The following is an 18,582-nucleotide window of genomic DNA, read 5'->3' as shown; positions in this document are numbered from 1 at the left end:
GTTGTATTGTGCTTGCGGACAGTGAATGGAAATGTCCAATATGAGAAGGAACCTGGACTCAGTGAAAGAGTTAGAAATCAGATTGTGTTCCGTGTGTCTAAATGTCTGCACAATGTGAGACATAGATCCAAGTCTCCAGATTTGACAGCAGGTGGCTAACACCTTGCATAAGTACCTGCAAAATACTTTTTCTAACTTGCAGCCCATTATTCATATTCACAACTGACTCATGTGCATACAGTGCTGTTCCAAATTCATTCCTCGCTGACAAGGACAGTAAATGGAAGCTTGGCAATACGTTGGTCTTTATTTCCTGGCAAATGCCACACACCTGTTTAAGACAGAAAATTCAGTAGAAGCTACAGGATGTGTCCAACTAGGCAGCAAGAGACGTTCGCATCATCTCCAGAAATTAAGCAGACGGAAATTGAAGCCTTATCAGCTGTAGACAAGATGCGTTTGGGAACATATTGTATCTCTGTGGTTTGGCAGGATACACATCATTAATAACATGTTAATCACTTAGACACTAAATGACGGAAATTGTCCCTGTGTGTGGATATGTACGCATTTTAACATCCTATGATGTCCTTCCATTGATCACTATCGCCATATCCACAAGCCAATCACAGCATGGTATTCTGGACAATCTGACATACAAAGCAGTGTGTTAGCTGTTTGCAGTCAGATGAGGACATGGCTAATTCACCACTCTTAGAGCCAAATAAATGAGGTGTTCACTGTACTTCACTCTTGGCAGGGATTAGCTGTTGGCAATGGAGCCCCCGTTTTAATTGACAAGTGCAAAGTGGCAGGTCTTTGTGATAGGTCTCCAAGTGCACCTGCTGCTTTGGTACTCATGTCTGAGTCGAGAGAAATTACAGGGTGAGATGATTAATCATAAGTAACAAAAAAAGGCAAAAAAGAAACCATTTTATGAATCATAGATAGATAGATAGATAGATAGATAGATAGATAGATAGATAGATAGATAGATAGATAGATAGATAGATAGATAGATAGATAGATAGATAGATAGATAGATAGATAGATAGATAGATAGATAGATAGATAGATAGATAGATAGATAGATAGATAGATTTATTTTCAGAATTCAGATTTACTCTGGACACTTTTCAAATAGTTTACCTTCATTGATCGTCACATTCTTTTGAAATTCGAACCACCAAGAGAAGCGATATCAAGTAAATAATCGGATTTCCTGTTCATTCCACTGTTGATTTTATGGATAGTCTAATTCAAAACCTTAAGAACTGTGGTCAAGGGTATCTATCTGGTAAACCGATTAAAATGTGGCATCTTGTGGTCTTGAGTGTGAGCGTGTGATCAGCAGGAGCTCCATTTCCAGGAGGCATTCAGGCACAAACAAACAAAAGAAAGCTTAGCACACTGTACAGATAGAAGACTTCTGCTGAAATGTCAGTAGCAAACACAATCAATGAAAACATTTTGATAGTACTTTAAAAAGCGGTCACTGAGGGACAGAGGAGAAGCTGCAGTACAGTCAGTCTGTTAAATGTGAGAGGAAAGTGCTCAGTGAAATGCACACATATATCATCCAACAGAAATAAAGACATACCCAGCACATCATTGTGGGAGTGTTCATGTATACAATGTACTGTACACTGATCAAGAATAACATTATGACCACTGACAGGAGAAATAACTAACACTGACAATCTTGACAATTCAGTTCTGCTTTTGGACCTGGTATTCATGTGGATGTTACTTAGACATGTAGCACCCACCTAGAGCAGACCAGACACCTCCACCCCATTGCAATGACAATCCTTGATGGCAGCAGCCATCCCCAGCAGGATGCAGAATGATACACACACACGCACACACACACACACACACAAAATGCTTTAGGAACAACTCCAAAAGCATGAAGAATGAGACAAGGTGTTGACCTGGCCTCCAAATTCACTAGATTTCAAACTGAAGTATCTGTTGGGTGATCCATATAGGACCCTCCTCTCAACCTATAGAACCCAAAGACCCCCACTAACAGTATTAGTATACTATTAGTATACCAGACACCACAGGACACCCTCAGAAGACCCATGTCCATTTTCTGATGAGCCATAACTTTTTTGGAGGTATAAGGGAGACCTACACAATATTAGAAAGATGGTCATAATGATATTTCTGATTGGTGTTTGTGTGTATGAAGCCTACCTGGAGGATCCATGCACATTTTCCACCACAACAAACTAAAGGTGTCTACACTGAACCTTTCAAGTATCAACGGATGATTAAATTGACATCACCCTGGCAGACCTATCACCCCTGAGCACATACTAGCTTTAGAGTGACAGAGCACTAGAAGAATCCAGGGCATTTTCCAGCCTTATTTACTTAACATCTCTCTGTGTGACGTCCCCACGCAGAGGCCTCCATCCTCTCCTATGACGGCAGCATGTATATGAAGGTGGTGATGCCAACCATCATGCACACTGAGGCGGAGGACGTGTCCCTGCGTTTTCGCTCCCAGCGGGCGTACGGCCTCCTCATGGCCACCACCTCACGAGACTCAGCCGACACGCTCCGGCTGGAGCTGGATGGGAGTCGCGTGAAACTCACGGTCAACCTAGGTATCGTATGCCCCACTCACCCATCTGCCTCTGCACCTCCACCTTCACCATGAGAGGGTTTGCCGTTGAGCGGTAACTTCTCCTCTCCTCTCACTTCTCTATTTGTGTCTTTTCATCTCTTACTTATCACTATAATCCATTAAAGTTTTCTACCAGCTTTGGAAGATACCTGTTACTATATAATGTTTTTACCTCTATTTGCATGACTGTTACTGCAGATTATCCACATAAAGAATTTTTAACTGCTTTTTGAATACAGCTATTTACTGGATAACATCTTAGGGTTAATATTAAGTCATCTTATATCAGTGGTAACCCTATTGGCTCATGTCTGAAACTGAAAAAATATATATATATTCTTGAGATATTCTCAATATGCTAAGCAGAATATACATTGTGCTGTAGAGTATAAAAACAAGAAGGACTCTGAATAAAAAGTCCCACAGTCTAGTTAGAATTTTAGAAGAATCTTTTCTTGTATTTCTCACTAACCTCATTTTTGTGTCCGACATCAAGCAATTTCTCTGCCACCTTCCTGTTGTTCTGGGTGTTTTCTTTCTTTGCTAATGATGGTATCTCCTACAGAAATCTTGTTCTTTTTCAGTGTCTTGTTTTTTTGTTTTTTTTGTTTTTTTTCCTTTTCTTTACCTGTCAACTCCATTTTCCATCATGCTTTGTCAAAAGATGGTATTCACCCCTTCAAAGGCCTTAAGCCTGCGGCCCGTCAGGTGAACAGCCCGAGAACAGAGCCCAGCAAAACCTACAGCTGGCTGCGACCCCAAATGCTTCCAAACACCTTCAATCATAATGTAAAACAATAAATTAGAACAAGTCACCAACCTCATCTGATATATTCTGTGTACACTTAAATGTCCACTAAATGAAACGTAAGAGTGATAGCAGGCATTAGCTTTCTTACAAAGCCACATTTAGTTATATATTTGGTCGATTTTATGACTGATTTGATATATTAATGTTAGACATAACTTAGATTTTGTCCAAAATGCTTGCAGCTCTATTTGGTCAGTGCTCATGTGATATTTTAGCCTATGTAAATCTGTGCAATTATCGTATGTAAAGGTGTAAATATGAATTGCACTACCTTCTGATCTAGCGTAATACCATGTGTAGGAGAAGGGTAGTGCTTGTGATTTGATGGTTGGGGTTCCTGTGCCTCTGCATGGTGCTGGTGCTGATTGGATCGTGGCTGTTTGCTCCCACTTTTCTGTTGCGGTTGACGACACATGAAACCACCAGCCACATGGTGACCAACCCTTACTGTCTTCACAGCTGCATACAGCAGCCATTCTGGCTCCAGTTCAGATGCTTCACATGATCCCTCTCTATCACACTACTCTCAAATAAACTATTAATTTTCTAAATAGAACATTCTAATTAAATTCAAAGTTTTATGGCTAAAATGGTTAATCGGTGTTGCATTATTGGTGCAGAGGCTTTGGAGCCGGAGACTTTGACTTTTCTCCTTCCAAGACTTAAATCTAAAGTCAAATAGTCAGTGTTGGGTTGGAAAATCCATGCAGCTGGTACTACAAGTGGCCATTTTTCTGTAACTACTGTGTCTGAACAATTAATCAAGTTAATGGTCAGCAAAGAAGTGCAAATCCATGTCTTGTTTATTGATCTAAGTATTAAATAATGGAAACTTTGGACATTTGAAAATGTTTTCTTTAGTCCATGATTATCTGGCTTAAAGTTAAATCTAAGTACCAATAAATATAATTAATAAAATGGCTGCCCTACTGCATGTGTACGTCCCCGGAAGGGTGGACTTTTTGTTTTTGGATGTCTGCAGCAGTAACCTTGAAGGATGCAATTTCATCTGTCATTTATTCTTCCCCATCTAGACTGTATCAGGATAAACTGTAACTCCAGTAAGTTAACACTCAAGTTTCATTTTGTTTTCTATGTTGATGCTGATGTTTTGTTTTTGTTTTTTAAAAAATATATTTTGTGGCTTATGATGATGAGGAGGAAGTTCATCGGTCACTTTGACTATTTATAGTACTATTTAAGTTTTACATTATAAAAATTTACCACAGATTTTGGGCTAGAGTAAGAAGTAGTCACCCAGCTCAAGGTTTTGTACTGCCACTTTAAGGTCAGTGGGGGTTCCATTCAATCAGCCAAAAACATCTACCACACAAGAGTATGGAGCAGTATGTCTTTGCGAAGCAGTTACATTCAGGTGAAAGGCAACATACAAATTAAAAGGGCTGTGTGAAAATGGCCTTGGTTCTTTTCACATATCAGATTATACTTGAAGAAATATAGTATCGATTTTCGGGCAGTTCAGGAAGGCTTACGGCTAAAAAAATATTTCACCTTTATTAAAACAATTTCACTTCACATTTGTAGCTCAGCTTGACCACAGGCACCAGTGGTAAATGGTGATGAATAGTTTTGACTTACCGTGCCAAAAAAAAAAAAAAAAGAAGATCATGCAACTCAACAACACACATGAAATCAGTAAACATTTGAAATTAACACTCACACACAGCCTGAATCATTTTAAATGCAACTGTCCCCATTCGACGAGGTAACAACTATGGAAAAACAAAATGTAATTTATTTTGTGACTTGTGCCCAGTGGATAAACTTCAGTGAGGGCAGATCTGATAAATAATTTAAGAGCCAAATCATTTAAACAGAAAAGCCAAAAATAAATGCTAATAATGAACTTTCTGGTCAAAATTGAAACGGACTCTTTAAACTAAAATTTAGCTACTGGACACGTTAAATTGCATTGTTATATTTGGAAATGCAGTGTATATTGTTGTGTGATGCTAGTATTTCAAGTAATCCAAAAATGCGCATTTCACTGGGCTGTGTAATAAATACAGAGAGCTGTAGAGACCAAAAATTCACTTACTTTTAATTGTATGTAACAAATCTCCTCAAAGTCCTCCTCAAATAAGACAACATACAGCAGATTCCTCCTTAGGTAAAGGATTTATAAGACCATGCCATTATTTACTATATACAAAATACCAGTATATATCATGGTGGTGATGCGATGAGCATGCAGAAAATGTATGAGGAGAGAAACCAAAGGGCTATAAGCCTATGATGAGTAAAAGCAATTCTTCTACTAGTTGGCCTTTTTCAGGTCAAACTATTTAAGAGCAATAGTTATGTTCTGAAGTTTAACATCTGGAGAATTCAAAGCTCAGATATAAAGAATTGTGTGCAGTATATATTCATTGTGTAATTCACTGACTAAACCAAACCTTTGTTTCCCAACGGAATCAATTCTAGTTTAAAAAGCTACTTCTAAAGCCAATTGCAAGCTATTGGGCAACTTGTAGAATTCCAGTCAGCAATTCCAGGCTGACCAGTGGGAAAACAAAGGTTTGGTTTAAGGCTCAGGATGTCCTTAACTTTGTGACTGACCATTGTTCTCAGGCAAGGGACCGGAGACCCTGTATGCTGGGCAAAAGCTCAATGATAATGAATGGCATACAGTGCGTGTGGTGCGTCGTGGCAAATCCTACAAGCTAACGGTTGACGATGATGTAGCAGAAGGTACTTACTGACATCATGTGGAAATGTTCATAATGTTTCTTTAGCAGTGTACTTTCGCCGCACAGTGGTGTGTTGACATAGGCAATTGGTAGAAAAAGTATGTATTTCTACCACATACAAAAGTAGTGTGTAACCATTGGTTACATTTGAATTAATTTAATACTCTTAATGTAATTTTCTCCTTAAATCAGCCCTTTTGTGTTAGTGTCAGACAGTGTTCTCTTTTCTTTTCGTTTTTTGTCTTTCTTTTCAACCCTTCCCCTGCACCCTCCCCATCTCCAGGCCAAATGGTGGGTGACCACACACGACTGGAGTTCCACAACATTGAAACAGGCATCATGACTGAGCGCCGATTTGTTTCCAGCATCCCGTCCAGCTTCATTGGTCATCTTCAGAGCCTTAGGTACTTACAACACGCAGTTAGCTTTACTTTTACGATAGCAGTAAATCAGATGCTAAATTAATCTGCAGCTACACACGATGAGTTTGAATCTCATAGGTGATTATTTGCAAGTATCTGGACATTTATTAGTAAAAGGTCTCACACACGCAATCTGGACTCTTTGCTTTTTTAACGACACAAAACTCATCGTCTGTTCTTTTCCATCCTCCAGATTTAACGGCATGCTTTACATTGACCTGTGCAAGAACGGTGATATTGATTATTGTGAGCTCAACGCCCGCTTTGGGATTCGCTCCATTATCGCCGACCCTGTCACCTTCAAATCCAAGAGCAGCTATCTGAGCTTGGCCACCCTGCAGGCCTACACATCCATGCACCTTTTCTTCCAGTTCAAGACCACCTCCCCAGATGGCTTCATACTCTTCAACTCTGGAGATGGCAATGATTTCATCGCTGTAGAACTGGTTAAAGGGTAGGTTTTATTTTGAAGATTTTCTTTCCAGCATAAACTATATTTTAATAAGAATAATGAATCAATGACAGTGTGCCAACATTGTGGTAATAAGGATTAACCAAGGGTGCATTATCTCCTGAATAGTGACGGTTTTGGTTTGGAAATTCTGGTGGGGCCATGAAGGAAAATCTTATAATGCAATCCAGACAAACCATAATTAATACCCTCACAACAAAAACACAGTAGCCAGAGAAAACCCACACAACATGCACATGCCACCCAGAAAGGCCCAAGTGAGACTCGAACCTGGACCTTCTCTCTAGGAGGTATCAGTGATGACATAATATCATGTTAAAGTTCTCCTTATATCAAATACACAAGATTAAAACAGTGACACGACAACAATAAAATACACAATGCACAACTCATGGCGTGAATGGCACACAACCAACTCACAGCGGTCAATATACAAATCGACCACACACAATATATACACAATACCACAACCAACCAGCCATTTCAGCTCTACAAGGTAAACAACTCCATGAGGTTGTGTCCCACACACACATCGCCAGTTAAGCATTACGCAAATTTCAATATAATATTACATTATGTAAACTACATCATTAATTCCATTTAGATTAAAAAGAAATTAGACGCACCAAGCGCCTTTTTGACAAGCTCTGGTTAACCAAGTTTTCTGCTTAAACCACTCCTGGTAGAATGTCCTAGTTTCATCTTTTCCTTCTTGAGAAATTATTAAATCATGCCATTGATGTGGTCCCAAACCTTTTATCTCCAACTTCTGCTCTAGTGGTAAAGTCCTTAATTGTACACTAGCCAGGTAGTCATATCGATTCATCATACAATGAATGAATGAAACGTGAATTAATTAGCTACAGGTATGTTATGTTACTAGGTTAGCCGAGATAGCAAGGTGCAGTGTGGAGTCCCCGGCCCTTGTTTCACACACAACTACACTACAAGAAGTGTTTATAGAGGAAATTGTTTTCATCAAATGAAAACTGACAGTTAATTGGAGGCAAAGTTGAATTTATTATTAACTTACACAGGAAAACTTATCAAAGCATATAATCCTCCCCTGCACAGCACCGCCGTCTGATGGGGCCATGCCTCACCAGCCCCTAATGCAAAGACATCACTGCATCTGTACAGTATATGAAGCTCTTTATCTTTACAGACTTTTATAGTTTCTTCTCATTTTTTTAGCTTCTCAACATCTGAGTTGCTTCACTCTCACTCCTCTCATTACGTTGTTTGCAATGCTTTGGTTAATAATATCAAAAAGCTAAAATCTGATTGGAAGAAACCTGATGACCCTGTCTGAATATTTTGCAGATACATCCACTATGTTTTTGACCTTGGAAATGGGCCAAACCTTATCAAGGGCAAAAGTGAAAAGGCGCTAAATGACAACCAATGGCACAATGTGGCCATTACTCGTGACAACAGCAACACGCACACCCTGAAAGTAGATGCTACAGTCACTAGTCAGAGTATCAATGGGGCCAAGAACCTGGACCTTAAAGGTAAGCTTAGAAATTATGGTATATGGTAATATCTCCTTTTGTGTTTTCATTTTGATACAGTGGTTCGCACATGACTGAATTTCTTTCTTCTTCTTATTTTCCTCTTCATGTTGATATTAGAATTCATGTAAGGCAGAACAGTCGGTATGATAGTACTAGATATTACTACATAAAACAACTGCAATTTAAATGTTTAATGAACATTGTTTTAAAAGACATGCACATGTAGTGATTGTGATATTCAGCATCTCACATAACTGATACTATAATTGATACTGTATAAGCATGCACAGAAACATCTTGACCAATTTCTCTACAGTGCCAGTAAACACAATGCACAATTCTGTTATTTGTGCTCCGTATTCTGAATTTAAAAGGATGTTACTTTGTCACCATAGCTTCGTTATACATAAACGAGACATTCGGAATGTAATCTTTTGTAAATTGAGTCCTTGGATTTTGACAGATTTCTTCAAAAACTGCATATCTGTTTGATGATGAATTGGTTTTCTAAAGGTTCAGCCCGTGAACAGCCTTCTTGTAACATGCTAAACATGGGAATTTGTATTTCCCTTAAGCTTATAAGCTGTCTTGACCCAGCACCAGCAAAGCAGCTTCAAATCATACCTGAACAATTCAACCTTAATCTAACCTGTCCATAAAAAATTCTCACACTGGGGTTGTGGGGTGTCAAGGTGCTTTTTGGTAATGCCAGAGACCTACCATATGCACCATTCTTCTTGTAAGGTAGACTCATGAACAATGAACTTGCTGTTGTAGTTTGTCTGTTTACCTCAGTGAGATGTTTCCATTGTTGGTATTCAGCCTACATCAAAGAGAAGCAGCCTTAGGAATAATATAAGATAGAAGCACTATCTTTGAGATGATTTTGTAACCTGTTATTGAATTAAATCTTTATCGCAAGACAGCTCCCGACCTTTTCCTGCAAGTTTCTGTATAAGTCAACTTGAACTTCTCCTCTGCCATTTCTGCTTCTTCAATGGCCCAGGTGATCTGTTCATCGCAGGCCTGGGTCCAGGCATGTATGGCAGCCTCCCTAAACTGGTGGCTTCCAGAGAAGGCTTCCAGGGCTGCTTGGCGTCTGTGGACCTCAATGGTCGTCTGCCGGATCTCCTCAACGATGCCTTGTTTCGCAGCGGGCAGATTGAACGTGGATGTGAAGGTACACCGTCCCTCAAATCTCAGCCTGATTTAGACTACTACAACACAAACTTCAACTCCAACTCCAGCTCCAGGAGCCCTTTCTTCCTGCTCAATGCAAACAGTAGTTCTTCAGTCCTACATCCATATGGAAGTCACTCCATCCTATTAACTGTACTTGTTGCCTCACTTGCCCAGTGCTAGACCAAACATCACACACTTCCTCATCTCCAGTACCACCTTATTGGCCACATTGGTCATCCAAGTACAGTGCCGTCACAATCCTTATTACAGAACTTTTTTTGCCAGTACGGCAAAATATAATTTTCGATCTTATATGCTTTTTTTCTGAATCATGTGAATGTTTCAATAAATAAAAGTTTATACCACAGCCAGCTTCTAATAATGGTTCAGGGGTATTGGACCAAAGGCACATAGTGTGTGTAGATTCACAGCAACACTGTGTCCTTACATACATTTTCAAATCTCTAACATACTCAATTGACCCTTCGCTAAACTATGTCCCCTTAGTTAATGAGACTTCTGTTTCTGCCTGTGAAGCTTTCCACTTCAGCAGTCAATTTACAATATGTAGTGCTCTACATATGTGGAGTATGTAGTTTACATTAGTTTACACTGGTAGATGTACTTCAGGTTTGTGGCACCATCAGTCCTTGACAAAAACAGACATAAGTGGCTTCTCACTTCTAACTCCCAACAGTTAGTTAACTTACAGCACGTTACAGTACATTAATCCAAGACACATTTTCAGAATTATAATTTGTTGGCTACAAAAGAGAAAAAAATCTTGGCAAATGTGAAATGGTCCCAGGGAAACTACATCTCTGGCACCCTCTCCGTGTGTCAAGATTGTGTCAGACGTTAATAACCTGCAGTAGGTTGGTCTTCCAGTGTCTACAAAGGATATGTTCAAACACAGTGTTCATTATAGATCATTCTTATTGGCAGATCCCACATACAATTACTGCAGTTACACAGACAGTTAATCAGATTACTAAATTTAAAACCTATAAATAAATATTGGGTCACATTTACACAGTCAAAATTTTATAAAATACAAGCCAAACTCTCTGTTAGACTTAAGAGAATGATGCTATTTGCTCATTACTTTTACTTCTATAGATCTGTGTTGGTTATAGTTAACATTGGACAGTTGTTGTTTGGGCCAGAGGTTTATCGAATGGTCAATTGCAGGTGCACTTAAAAAGTAAAAGTGCAATGAAACTACCAAACAAACAAAAAAAAAAAAGGCTCTGAATTGGGATGTGCGGTTTTACATCTGGCCATCAGATCTGTATCAGGCCATATTGGGACTCCAGCCCATGCAGTTTGTTCACAAAGCAAAACTTGCCAAAGGTTTTAATATGTTTCGTGTTAATTTCCAAATGTTCAGTATGTAGCTACATCAAAATGGGCTGTTGAAACATTTTGCACAAGCAAGCAAATGTCACTGTGAACAAAATGTTTCCATCTTCCTGTGCAAGTTGAGCATTTTTTTTGTGGCTGTTTTTGTCATCCAAGGTTCTGAGCCATCTTCCATAACTTGTTATTGTTTGCATGGAAATCATTTTCTGTACAGCAGTTTTTTTCTTACGCCTGCCATATCATGCAGTTGAGTGTACTGTGTGTTTTTTAACATCAATTTACAGAGCCCCATGTTAGACTGGTGAATGTGTTAGTCGACATTTGATATTAATCAAAACTGAAAACGGTATGTGCACTGTATTTCCTCCCTGCTTTGACAATTCAAATGAGGTTGATGATGATGCTATTCATTGTAATGTATGCACTGCAAGAAAGAAATGGTGGATTCATTTATTTTTCCAAATAAAAACTCATCAACCACAGTTTGTCGGTCTTGTCCATGGCATTCTGATGTCTCATTTTTATGTGTGCTTGTATGATTTTGTATGATTTTCTTTCTTTCTTCCCTTTGTTGCAATGCATCATGATCAGCTGAATAGTCATGTACTGCCTGTGATTCATAACAAGCTTTCATCACATGAATTGGGTTTGTGTTTTCTTCAGCCTTTATCAAAGCCCATTTATTATCAGCGAGTTAGGTTCAGGTTGCAGCAATACATTGTACAATCACTAGAGGGTGATACTGCACTGCTGAACACTCTGAAGGAACATCATGAAGCTTTTCACTCTTTCATCATACATTCAATTTTGAACCGGAAAAGTGGACCAGTTTCCAGAAATAGAGTGACTTGGAGCTGCAAGATGTTCTCTCATTCTAAGTCGCTCTTAGTTTAAAACACCATCCCCTCTTTCAATATATCATCAATTCACTTGGGTCCTCTTAGCACAGAGCACCTTGCATCATTTAACCAGGTAAGTTTCCATGCATATATCTTCATATATCCAAGGGTAAGACGAGTTTGTGTAGACTAACAGTTGGTCTGCTATTGTGAAGATTTATGTACATTATTTTACTTTCTGGAAAGCACATTTCCTCACAAGCGACAAATGAAACTGGGTGATGACTCTGAAAGAGAAAACTGATTATTAAGTAGAAAAATTATCTTGAAAATGTGATGGACTAAAGTGATCATTCACACACAAAGCCATTTGTGACTATCAAAAATTAACTATATTAAATCAATTAATATATTAGAAGATTACGTCCTCCCTTCAGCCTTACACATGTATGTTTTGTAACGATAAATGAGATGAACTTTCAATGAAGCTGTTACTCAGATTACTCAGTTGATCAGTCAAACTGAGAATCACATCAGATTTTAGTGTCGGTGTGTTATAGCACTCCTGCCTTTATATTCTGTGATGCTGCACTAATACTACTACTGAGATTTATAGTTACAGAATGAAGCTTCATGTATCTCAATATGAGTCACTTTCTAATTTAGACTTGACAAAGTTGAACAATGTCAGGCAGTGAAAGGAATTCCATTTCCATGTTTAAAATGGAACAGGGTTAATTAAAGCTGATGGAGGACAACTTACATTTGTTTAGGGCTTTACATTTCAAGTACGATAAATTCCCAGGGTGAAGTTACATAAAATTGTTTTAATTGGTACAACACATAAAATGTGTTGTTTACAATAGACTCTCTCTTCTGGTTGCTTCTGCAGTGTTAAGGCACATTTTGTTCATAAATTAGAAAATTAAAAAAAAGGAAAATAAAAGTTGGGGCAGCCCAATGCTAAGTGGCTGGGCCACAAACCATGTGACATCACATGCAATCAGCAGAGTTTCTCTTTACCACGCCAACCTAGTAAAAGCAAAAAATTAGAATGGAAGTTGTGTAATTGGACTAGACAAAACAAGTAATGGCCCTTAAACCATTTTAGTTGGTAAACAAATTTCCTGAGGGAGTCATCCCAAAGGGTTGAGTCTAAGTCTGAGAAATTATGTTTTTGGGTAGCTTGTAACATGATCAACCACATAGATGGACACTTCTGGCAGTTCATGCTGAATACACAGTTAATTAAGAAATGGTACATGACAAATGTTAAAAATGTTAATATGGAGTCTTTTAGAGGCTTCGTCCTGTCACATTCCTAAACCAAAACCTTCACCCCCGATTTTTAATAAGCATCCACAGTGAAGACTGCCCCAGTATATTATTCAACCCAACTGTGTGTTTGTGTGTGTGTTTGTTTGGCTGGTGGGTTTCTGGGTGTGGTTGTGGCATTGTCGGACTCCTGCAGGTCCCAGCACCACCTGTCAGGAGGACTCCTGTGCCAACATGGGCATTTGTATCCAGCAGTGGGAGAACTACACCTGTGACTGCTCCATGACCTCCTATACTGGCACACAGTGCAATGACCGTGAGTACCGAAGCCACTCAAAAATGTCTAATGTCACTCACGTGTTACACAGGGTGGGTAAATCACTGTCAGCACAAACCTGGATGGAATTTATTGATTTAGTTTGATAAACAGACATTTGCTATGTGTCTGTTGACTCTGAAGGTGCCTTTTTTATCTGGACATGTACCCGTATATACACAACTTTCTACACTGACATCATGCTCACAGAGTTACTGTTGTTACAGTTGTTTTGTATTGTCCCTCTAAGGTGCTGGTTGTTGCACATGAGTGAATGAGAGTGTCGTCACTGGATAATGTGCTTTAAGGCAATTTCCAGAACCATAGAGAATACCAGTTAGTTCCCCACACTGTGTCATCATCTTTCTATGACTAAACAGGTATGATCAAGAGTCTGTCCGGTTCTCAGCTCTTTGAATTGTCAGTGTGACTGGGAAACACTGATTACAGTTACCTTGTCCACAATAAACCCACTCAAATCCACACATTATGGAGCTCAACCAAGATAAGATTAGATTATACAGCTGACTTGATAATGTTGTGAAACTGCACATCTGATTTAACGTGTTCTTACTAGCGGTTTGAGTGAAACATTTCTCAAGAGTTCTGTTTGACCTGCAGTCAGTTTTCATCTGTATCCAAGGAGGTTGGTAATGGCCCCAATTACTTTCCTAATTATGGACACTGGTACATTGAGCTGCTTGGAGATGGTCTTGTGGTGTTGCCTGAGTCATTTCTCTCCGATCAAATCTCTCCTTCTCTTTCTCTTGCCCTTGTTTCTGTGACACAATTATACCACAATACTACAAGACCTCGCTCAGTTAGATAGATAGATAGATAGATAGATAGATAGATAGATAGATAGATAGATAGATAGATAGATAGATAGATAGATAGATAGATAGATAGATAGATAGATAGATAGATAGATAGATAGATAGATAAATAGATAGATAGATAGATAGATAGATAGATAGATAGATAGATAGATACCCTTGTTGAGGGGCAATAATCAGACATTGCTGTATGGACACCAAGCCTTTTTATAGACATCAGGTTTAAGTTCCTGCTCATCCATCACCACACAACTGTTCCACAGAATATACAGCAGGTAGTTATAGTCATACACGTTTCGATTTACATAAGAAAATGGTTATCATGAGTCAGAGAGAGAGTGATCGAGAGAGACATAGAGAGACAGAGATTTTTCATCTACCTGCTGAAAATGGGAATTTGATTTGAATGCAAAGACTGGATGTACCACTAGAGGGCAGAGCAGTATCGGACTCCCTGCTAGAACTGTACTTTAGTGCCACATGGGCAATTACATGCACATATGCTGATTACTCAGTCAACAAGTAACTTAGTTACTTCACCGATTCCTTGATTTTAAAAGTGAGTTAGATTACAAGTTACGTAGTAGTTAGATTCATGCAATATTGCATATTGCATATATAATGATTTTAACTTAAAACTATTTCCTGGAAAAACAAAACAAAACAAGTTTTTTAAAAAACAGGCGTCAACTACAACATACTGTCCGACCATCTTCTTCACCTCTCACTCACTTAGTGGTTTTGCACCAAAGTCCAGCTTTTGCTGTTTGGGTGGTGGGGAACCTCCTGTATTAGGTGCAGCCCTCTGCTTTGCTTGATCGTGCCGTGCTGTGTCTCCCAGTGTTTTTGTTTTGTTTTGTTTTGTTTTGTTTTTAATTTGATGTGTGTTGTGTTGTGTTTTTGAAGCTAGAAAGGACTCCAGCACAGAGTGTACGGTGAACCTTAATATTGTTTTCTTTAGTGGACGCAAACTCAAAATATTTGCGGTATTTCCAGCTCAAAAACATGCATCTGTTTTCTGTTTTCTTCATTTCTCAGAACGCATCTCACGGAATTTGCATTTTCAGTGCAAAGCTGTAACATCTCCAAGTTCAAAGTGTCTACAAGCAGAGGCACTGACGCAGTTCCTGTCTGAGGCCACATATGCTAATACATACTCTTATACATCAACGCAGACATGGCCACTTAGATGTTCCTTTGAAACAGGCAGCTGACTCTCTGTTGACATGAGGTTGCATCATTGCTGGGCCCAGTCTGGGGACCGCACACTCAAAATTGATTTAAGGTTTTAATGTGCTTCAGGTTTGCTTAGTTTGCCTTGCTATGCACTCACTGAAGAACAAACAATGCTTCCAAACAGACTATAATATTGTAAATGTACACCAATGTGTATATGGTATATTGTGTTTTTCCTGTTATATAGTATGTATGGTGTTGAGTGCCAGTACAATTGCTGCTGCAACTGTGAAATTTCCCAGTTTAGGATGAATAAAGCATCTATCTATCTATCTATCTATCTATCTATCTATCTATCTATCTATCTATCTATCTATCTATCTATCTATCTATCTATCTATCTATCTATCTATCTATCTATCTATCTATCTATCTATTTATCTATCTATCTATGTAAACCTCTGACCTTGGCAGCTTCAGAATCTGAGCTCTGCCTTCTGATCTGCATTTGAGAGCGGTCTTAGCCATGCAGCGAACAGACAGGGTTATATGATTAACTATACCAATAAATATCTCATTAGCAGGCCCATTGCCTGACCAATGATCTCACATCAAATGAGTTCTGCATTTTAGAGGAGCTGGGGAAAAGACAATCTGTTCAACAGTCCTCAAAATAAAATAAAACATTCTTCTTGAGTAGTAGGTTCAAAAGAAAAAAAAATTCAATTCAATTCAGCTATTCAACTTTTGCTGGGTTTTGTTGCTGTATTTTATTGTTATGTTGTCATTGGACATCTTGGCAGTCATACAGTATTTATCTGTAGTATTTATCTGTAATGGTGGCATCACACACCAAAGGAAATCATTTTTGTCCATTCAACCATTACATATAACCACTTATCCCGAGGAAGGTCAGGCTCCAGCCTACTGTCCCTCGTCTGACATCAGATGAGAAACAAGGAACCGATCACACTCGCATGCATACCTTTGACCAATTTAGACTCTTCAAATGACTTAAGTTGCATGCATTTGAAAAGCAGGAGGAAGTCAGAGCATTTGGAGGAAACCCACACATTAACTGAAACCTTCATGCCAAAAAATGTACGTGAAAACAAATCAAATGACAGGATTGCTGGTGATTGCTGGTGATTGCGTATGATTGCTTCCAGGTGACAAACTCACTGACAATTAGAATCTAAATCCGTCACTTCAACTTGAAATGAGTGTGTAAACTTTTTGTGAAATGCCAGAGGTCTGCCAAGTATCATCAAGAGGCATCTGATCTAGCTTGCTGAGATATTGAAAAATTCAACAGAAAAAGGGTGGGAGGGCCCAGACTTTTTGGTGCCATTGATAAACTATTTATTCTTTAGTCCTCAGCAGCAAAAATAATGCTAGCAAAACCCAGTGTTTTTCCCAGATCTTTTCAAGTTTAACTCAAGCTGGAACTTTTGTAATGCAGTGTGTGTTATTTTCCTGGATCATTTGTATATCTATATACAAATAGTGTGCAATAGTATAGTGCTCTGTATGGTAATTTATGCGTGACAGGATCAGTAATGCCGGTAACGTCTTACGAAGTAACTCGTTATTCTATCTGACTACTTTTTTCCAGTAACGAGTAATCTAACACATTACTGTTTCCAAACAAGTAATCAGATTAAAGCTACTTATCCAAGCTACTGTGCATAACTATTTTTCCCATTTTGTATTTTTGCTGTCTTCTTGCCTCTGGGGGAGTGACGTCACACATGCGGCAAGTCATGTTTTAGCATGAGAACAGTGTAATAAAAGAAAGTGTAATACCATGCAGCGACACAAATGTAAACAACAGTGGAGGGAGGAGAGTGATGAGCGTTTTCAAGCTGAAAATACCGTCACGGGAGTAGTGGTTAGTCAAAACTTTGGAGCAAAATCTGTAAATTGGGGAGAGTACAGTAACTTGTAATCTAACTTTGTTACTTTTAAAATCAAGTAGCTAATAAGTAAGTTACTTAAGTTTAAGTTACTTTTTAAAGGAGTAACCAGTAATTACTAATGGGATTACTTTTTCAAGGTAACAGTTCCAACACTGGATAGGATACAGAATATTAAATACTAGTCTGTTATAAGTGTGAATACACTGATCTGAACTACACCACCAGCACTATACAAACACACATGATGTTTTACGTGTATTTTCATCTTTGATTCAAGTGAAACTAGGAGCAAACAAATAACATGTGGTAATTATGTATCTTCAGATCTGCTTGGGAACAGACTTTGTTTTTTTTTTAACAAAGCTGTTAAAGGAAACAATTGGATTGATGGGAAAAAGAACAACCAAATTCATTTGATAACCTATTAATGCAGAGAACTTCATTACGGGGACTTCCAAACTAATAACTGAAGCCAGAATTTGACTTACATGTGTGCTGTGATGCCGCTGACATTTTCCTTCTAAAATGAAGAATAATAATTCACAAACAACCTAAGTGACAAGACAAGCTACGACTGATTAACCTGTATCAGTAGAGACGGTGTAAAATGTTTTTTTTTTTTATTTATAATTTATTAGTGCAATGTTATGAAAACTGAAAAGCAATACCATGTATAACAAGAAATTAAATCAGTACATGTATAAAAAAAAAATGTTGGAACCCATAAGAGGTTTAAATGTAATTTTGCTACACCACACATTTTTGAAGGGTACAGCGTGGCTTGCAGCAACAGTGTCAGAATGATAATTAATGTACCATCTTTACAATAATTGTCTCCCACCATCTTAAAGCTCTCTCATCCTGTAACCTGTCTGTAAATCGTATTGGAGGTGAATATCTCTTGGCACTGGAGCCCATATCAATTATGAGTCTGTCACCTGAGCTATGATGAGGAAACTGACAAAAGATGAAGTGGTGCAATAAGAAAATAAACGGCATCTCATGACTGACCAGCAGCAGCTGAAAAATGGGTATGAGCAGAACACAGGAAATACGACACGGTGTCTCAGCTGTGAATGCAGCACCGGGCTGGAATAATTTATCAT

At 38.6% G+C, this 18,582-nt stretch overlaps 1 protein-coding gene across 5 annotated transcripts in view; it reads left to right on the top strand.

Moving 5' to 3' along the window:
• The window catches only part of nrxn3a (neurexin 3a), a 142,841-nt gene that overhangs the window by 86,794 nt on the left and 37,465 nt on the right, over positions 1-18,582 (top strand). For 4 of the 5 annotated variants that reach the window (XR_007114580.1, XR_007114579.1, XM_047610498.1 and 1 more), the window contains exons 11-18: positions 2,415-2,618; positions 4,484-4,510; positions 6,042-6,161; positions 6,444-6,564; positions 6,776-7,036; positions 8,378-8,568; positions 9,578-9,751; positions 13,426-13,545. Coding sequence is in view for 3 of the 5 variants with exons in the window: in XM_047610498.1 (XP_047466454.1) it covers positions 2,415-2,618; positions 4,484-4,510; positions 6,042-6,161; positions 6,444-6,564; positions 6,776-7,036; positions 8,378-8,568; positions 9,578-9,751; positions 13,426-13,545 (1,218 nt within the window). In the remaining 2 variants the exon portion in view is untranslated. The remainder of the gene's footprint in view (positions 1-2,414; positions 2,619-4,483; positions 4,511-6,041; positions 6,162-6,443; positions 6,565-6,775; positions 7,037-8,377; positions 8,569-9,577; positions 9,752-13,425; positions 13,546-18,582) is intronic. The other variant, XM_047610501.1, reaches the window with a different exon arrangement.

This window comes from Mugil cephalus, chromosome 17 (genome assembly GCF_022458985.1).
Source record: "Mugil cephalus isolate CIBA_MC_2020 chromosome 17, CIBA_Mcephalus_1.1, whole genome shotgun sequence".
NCBI lineage: Eukaryota > Metazoa > Chordata > Actinopteri > Mugiliformes > Mugilidae > Mugil > Mugil cephalus.
Note: the sequence above shows the minus strand (reverse complement) of the source record. Positions and strands in the feature narration are given on the sequence as shown.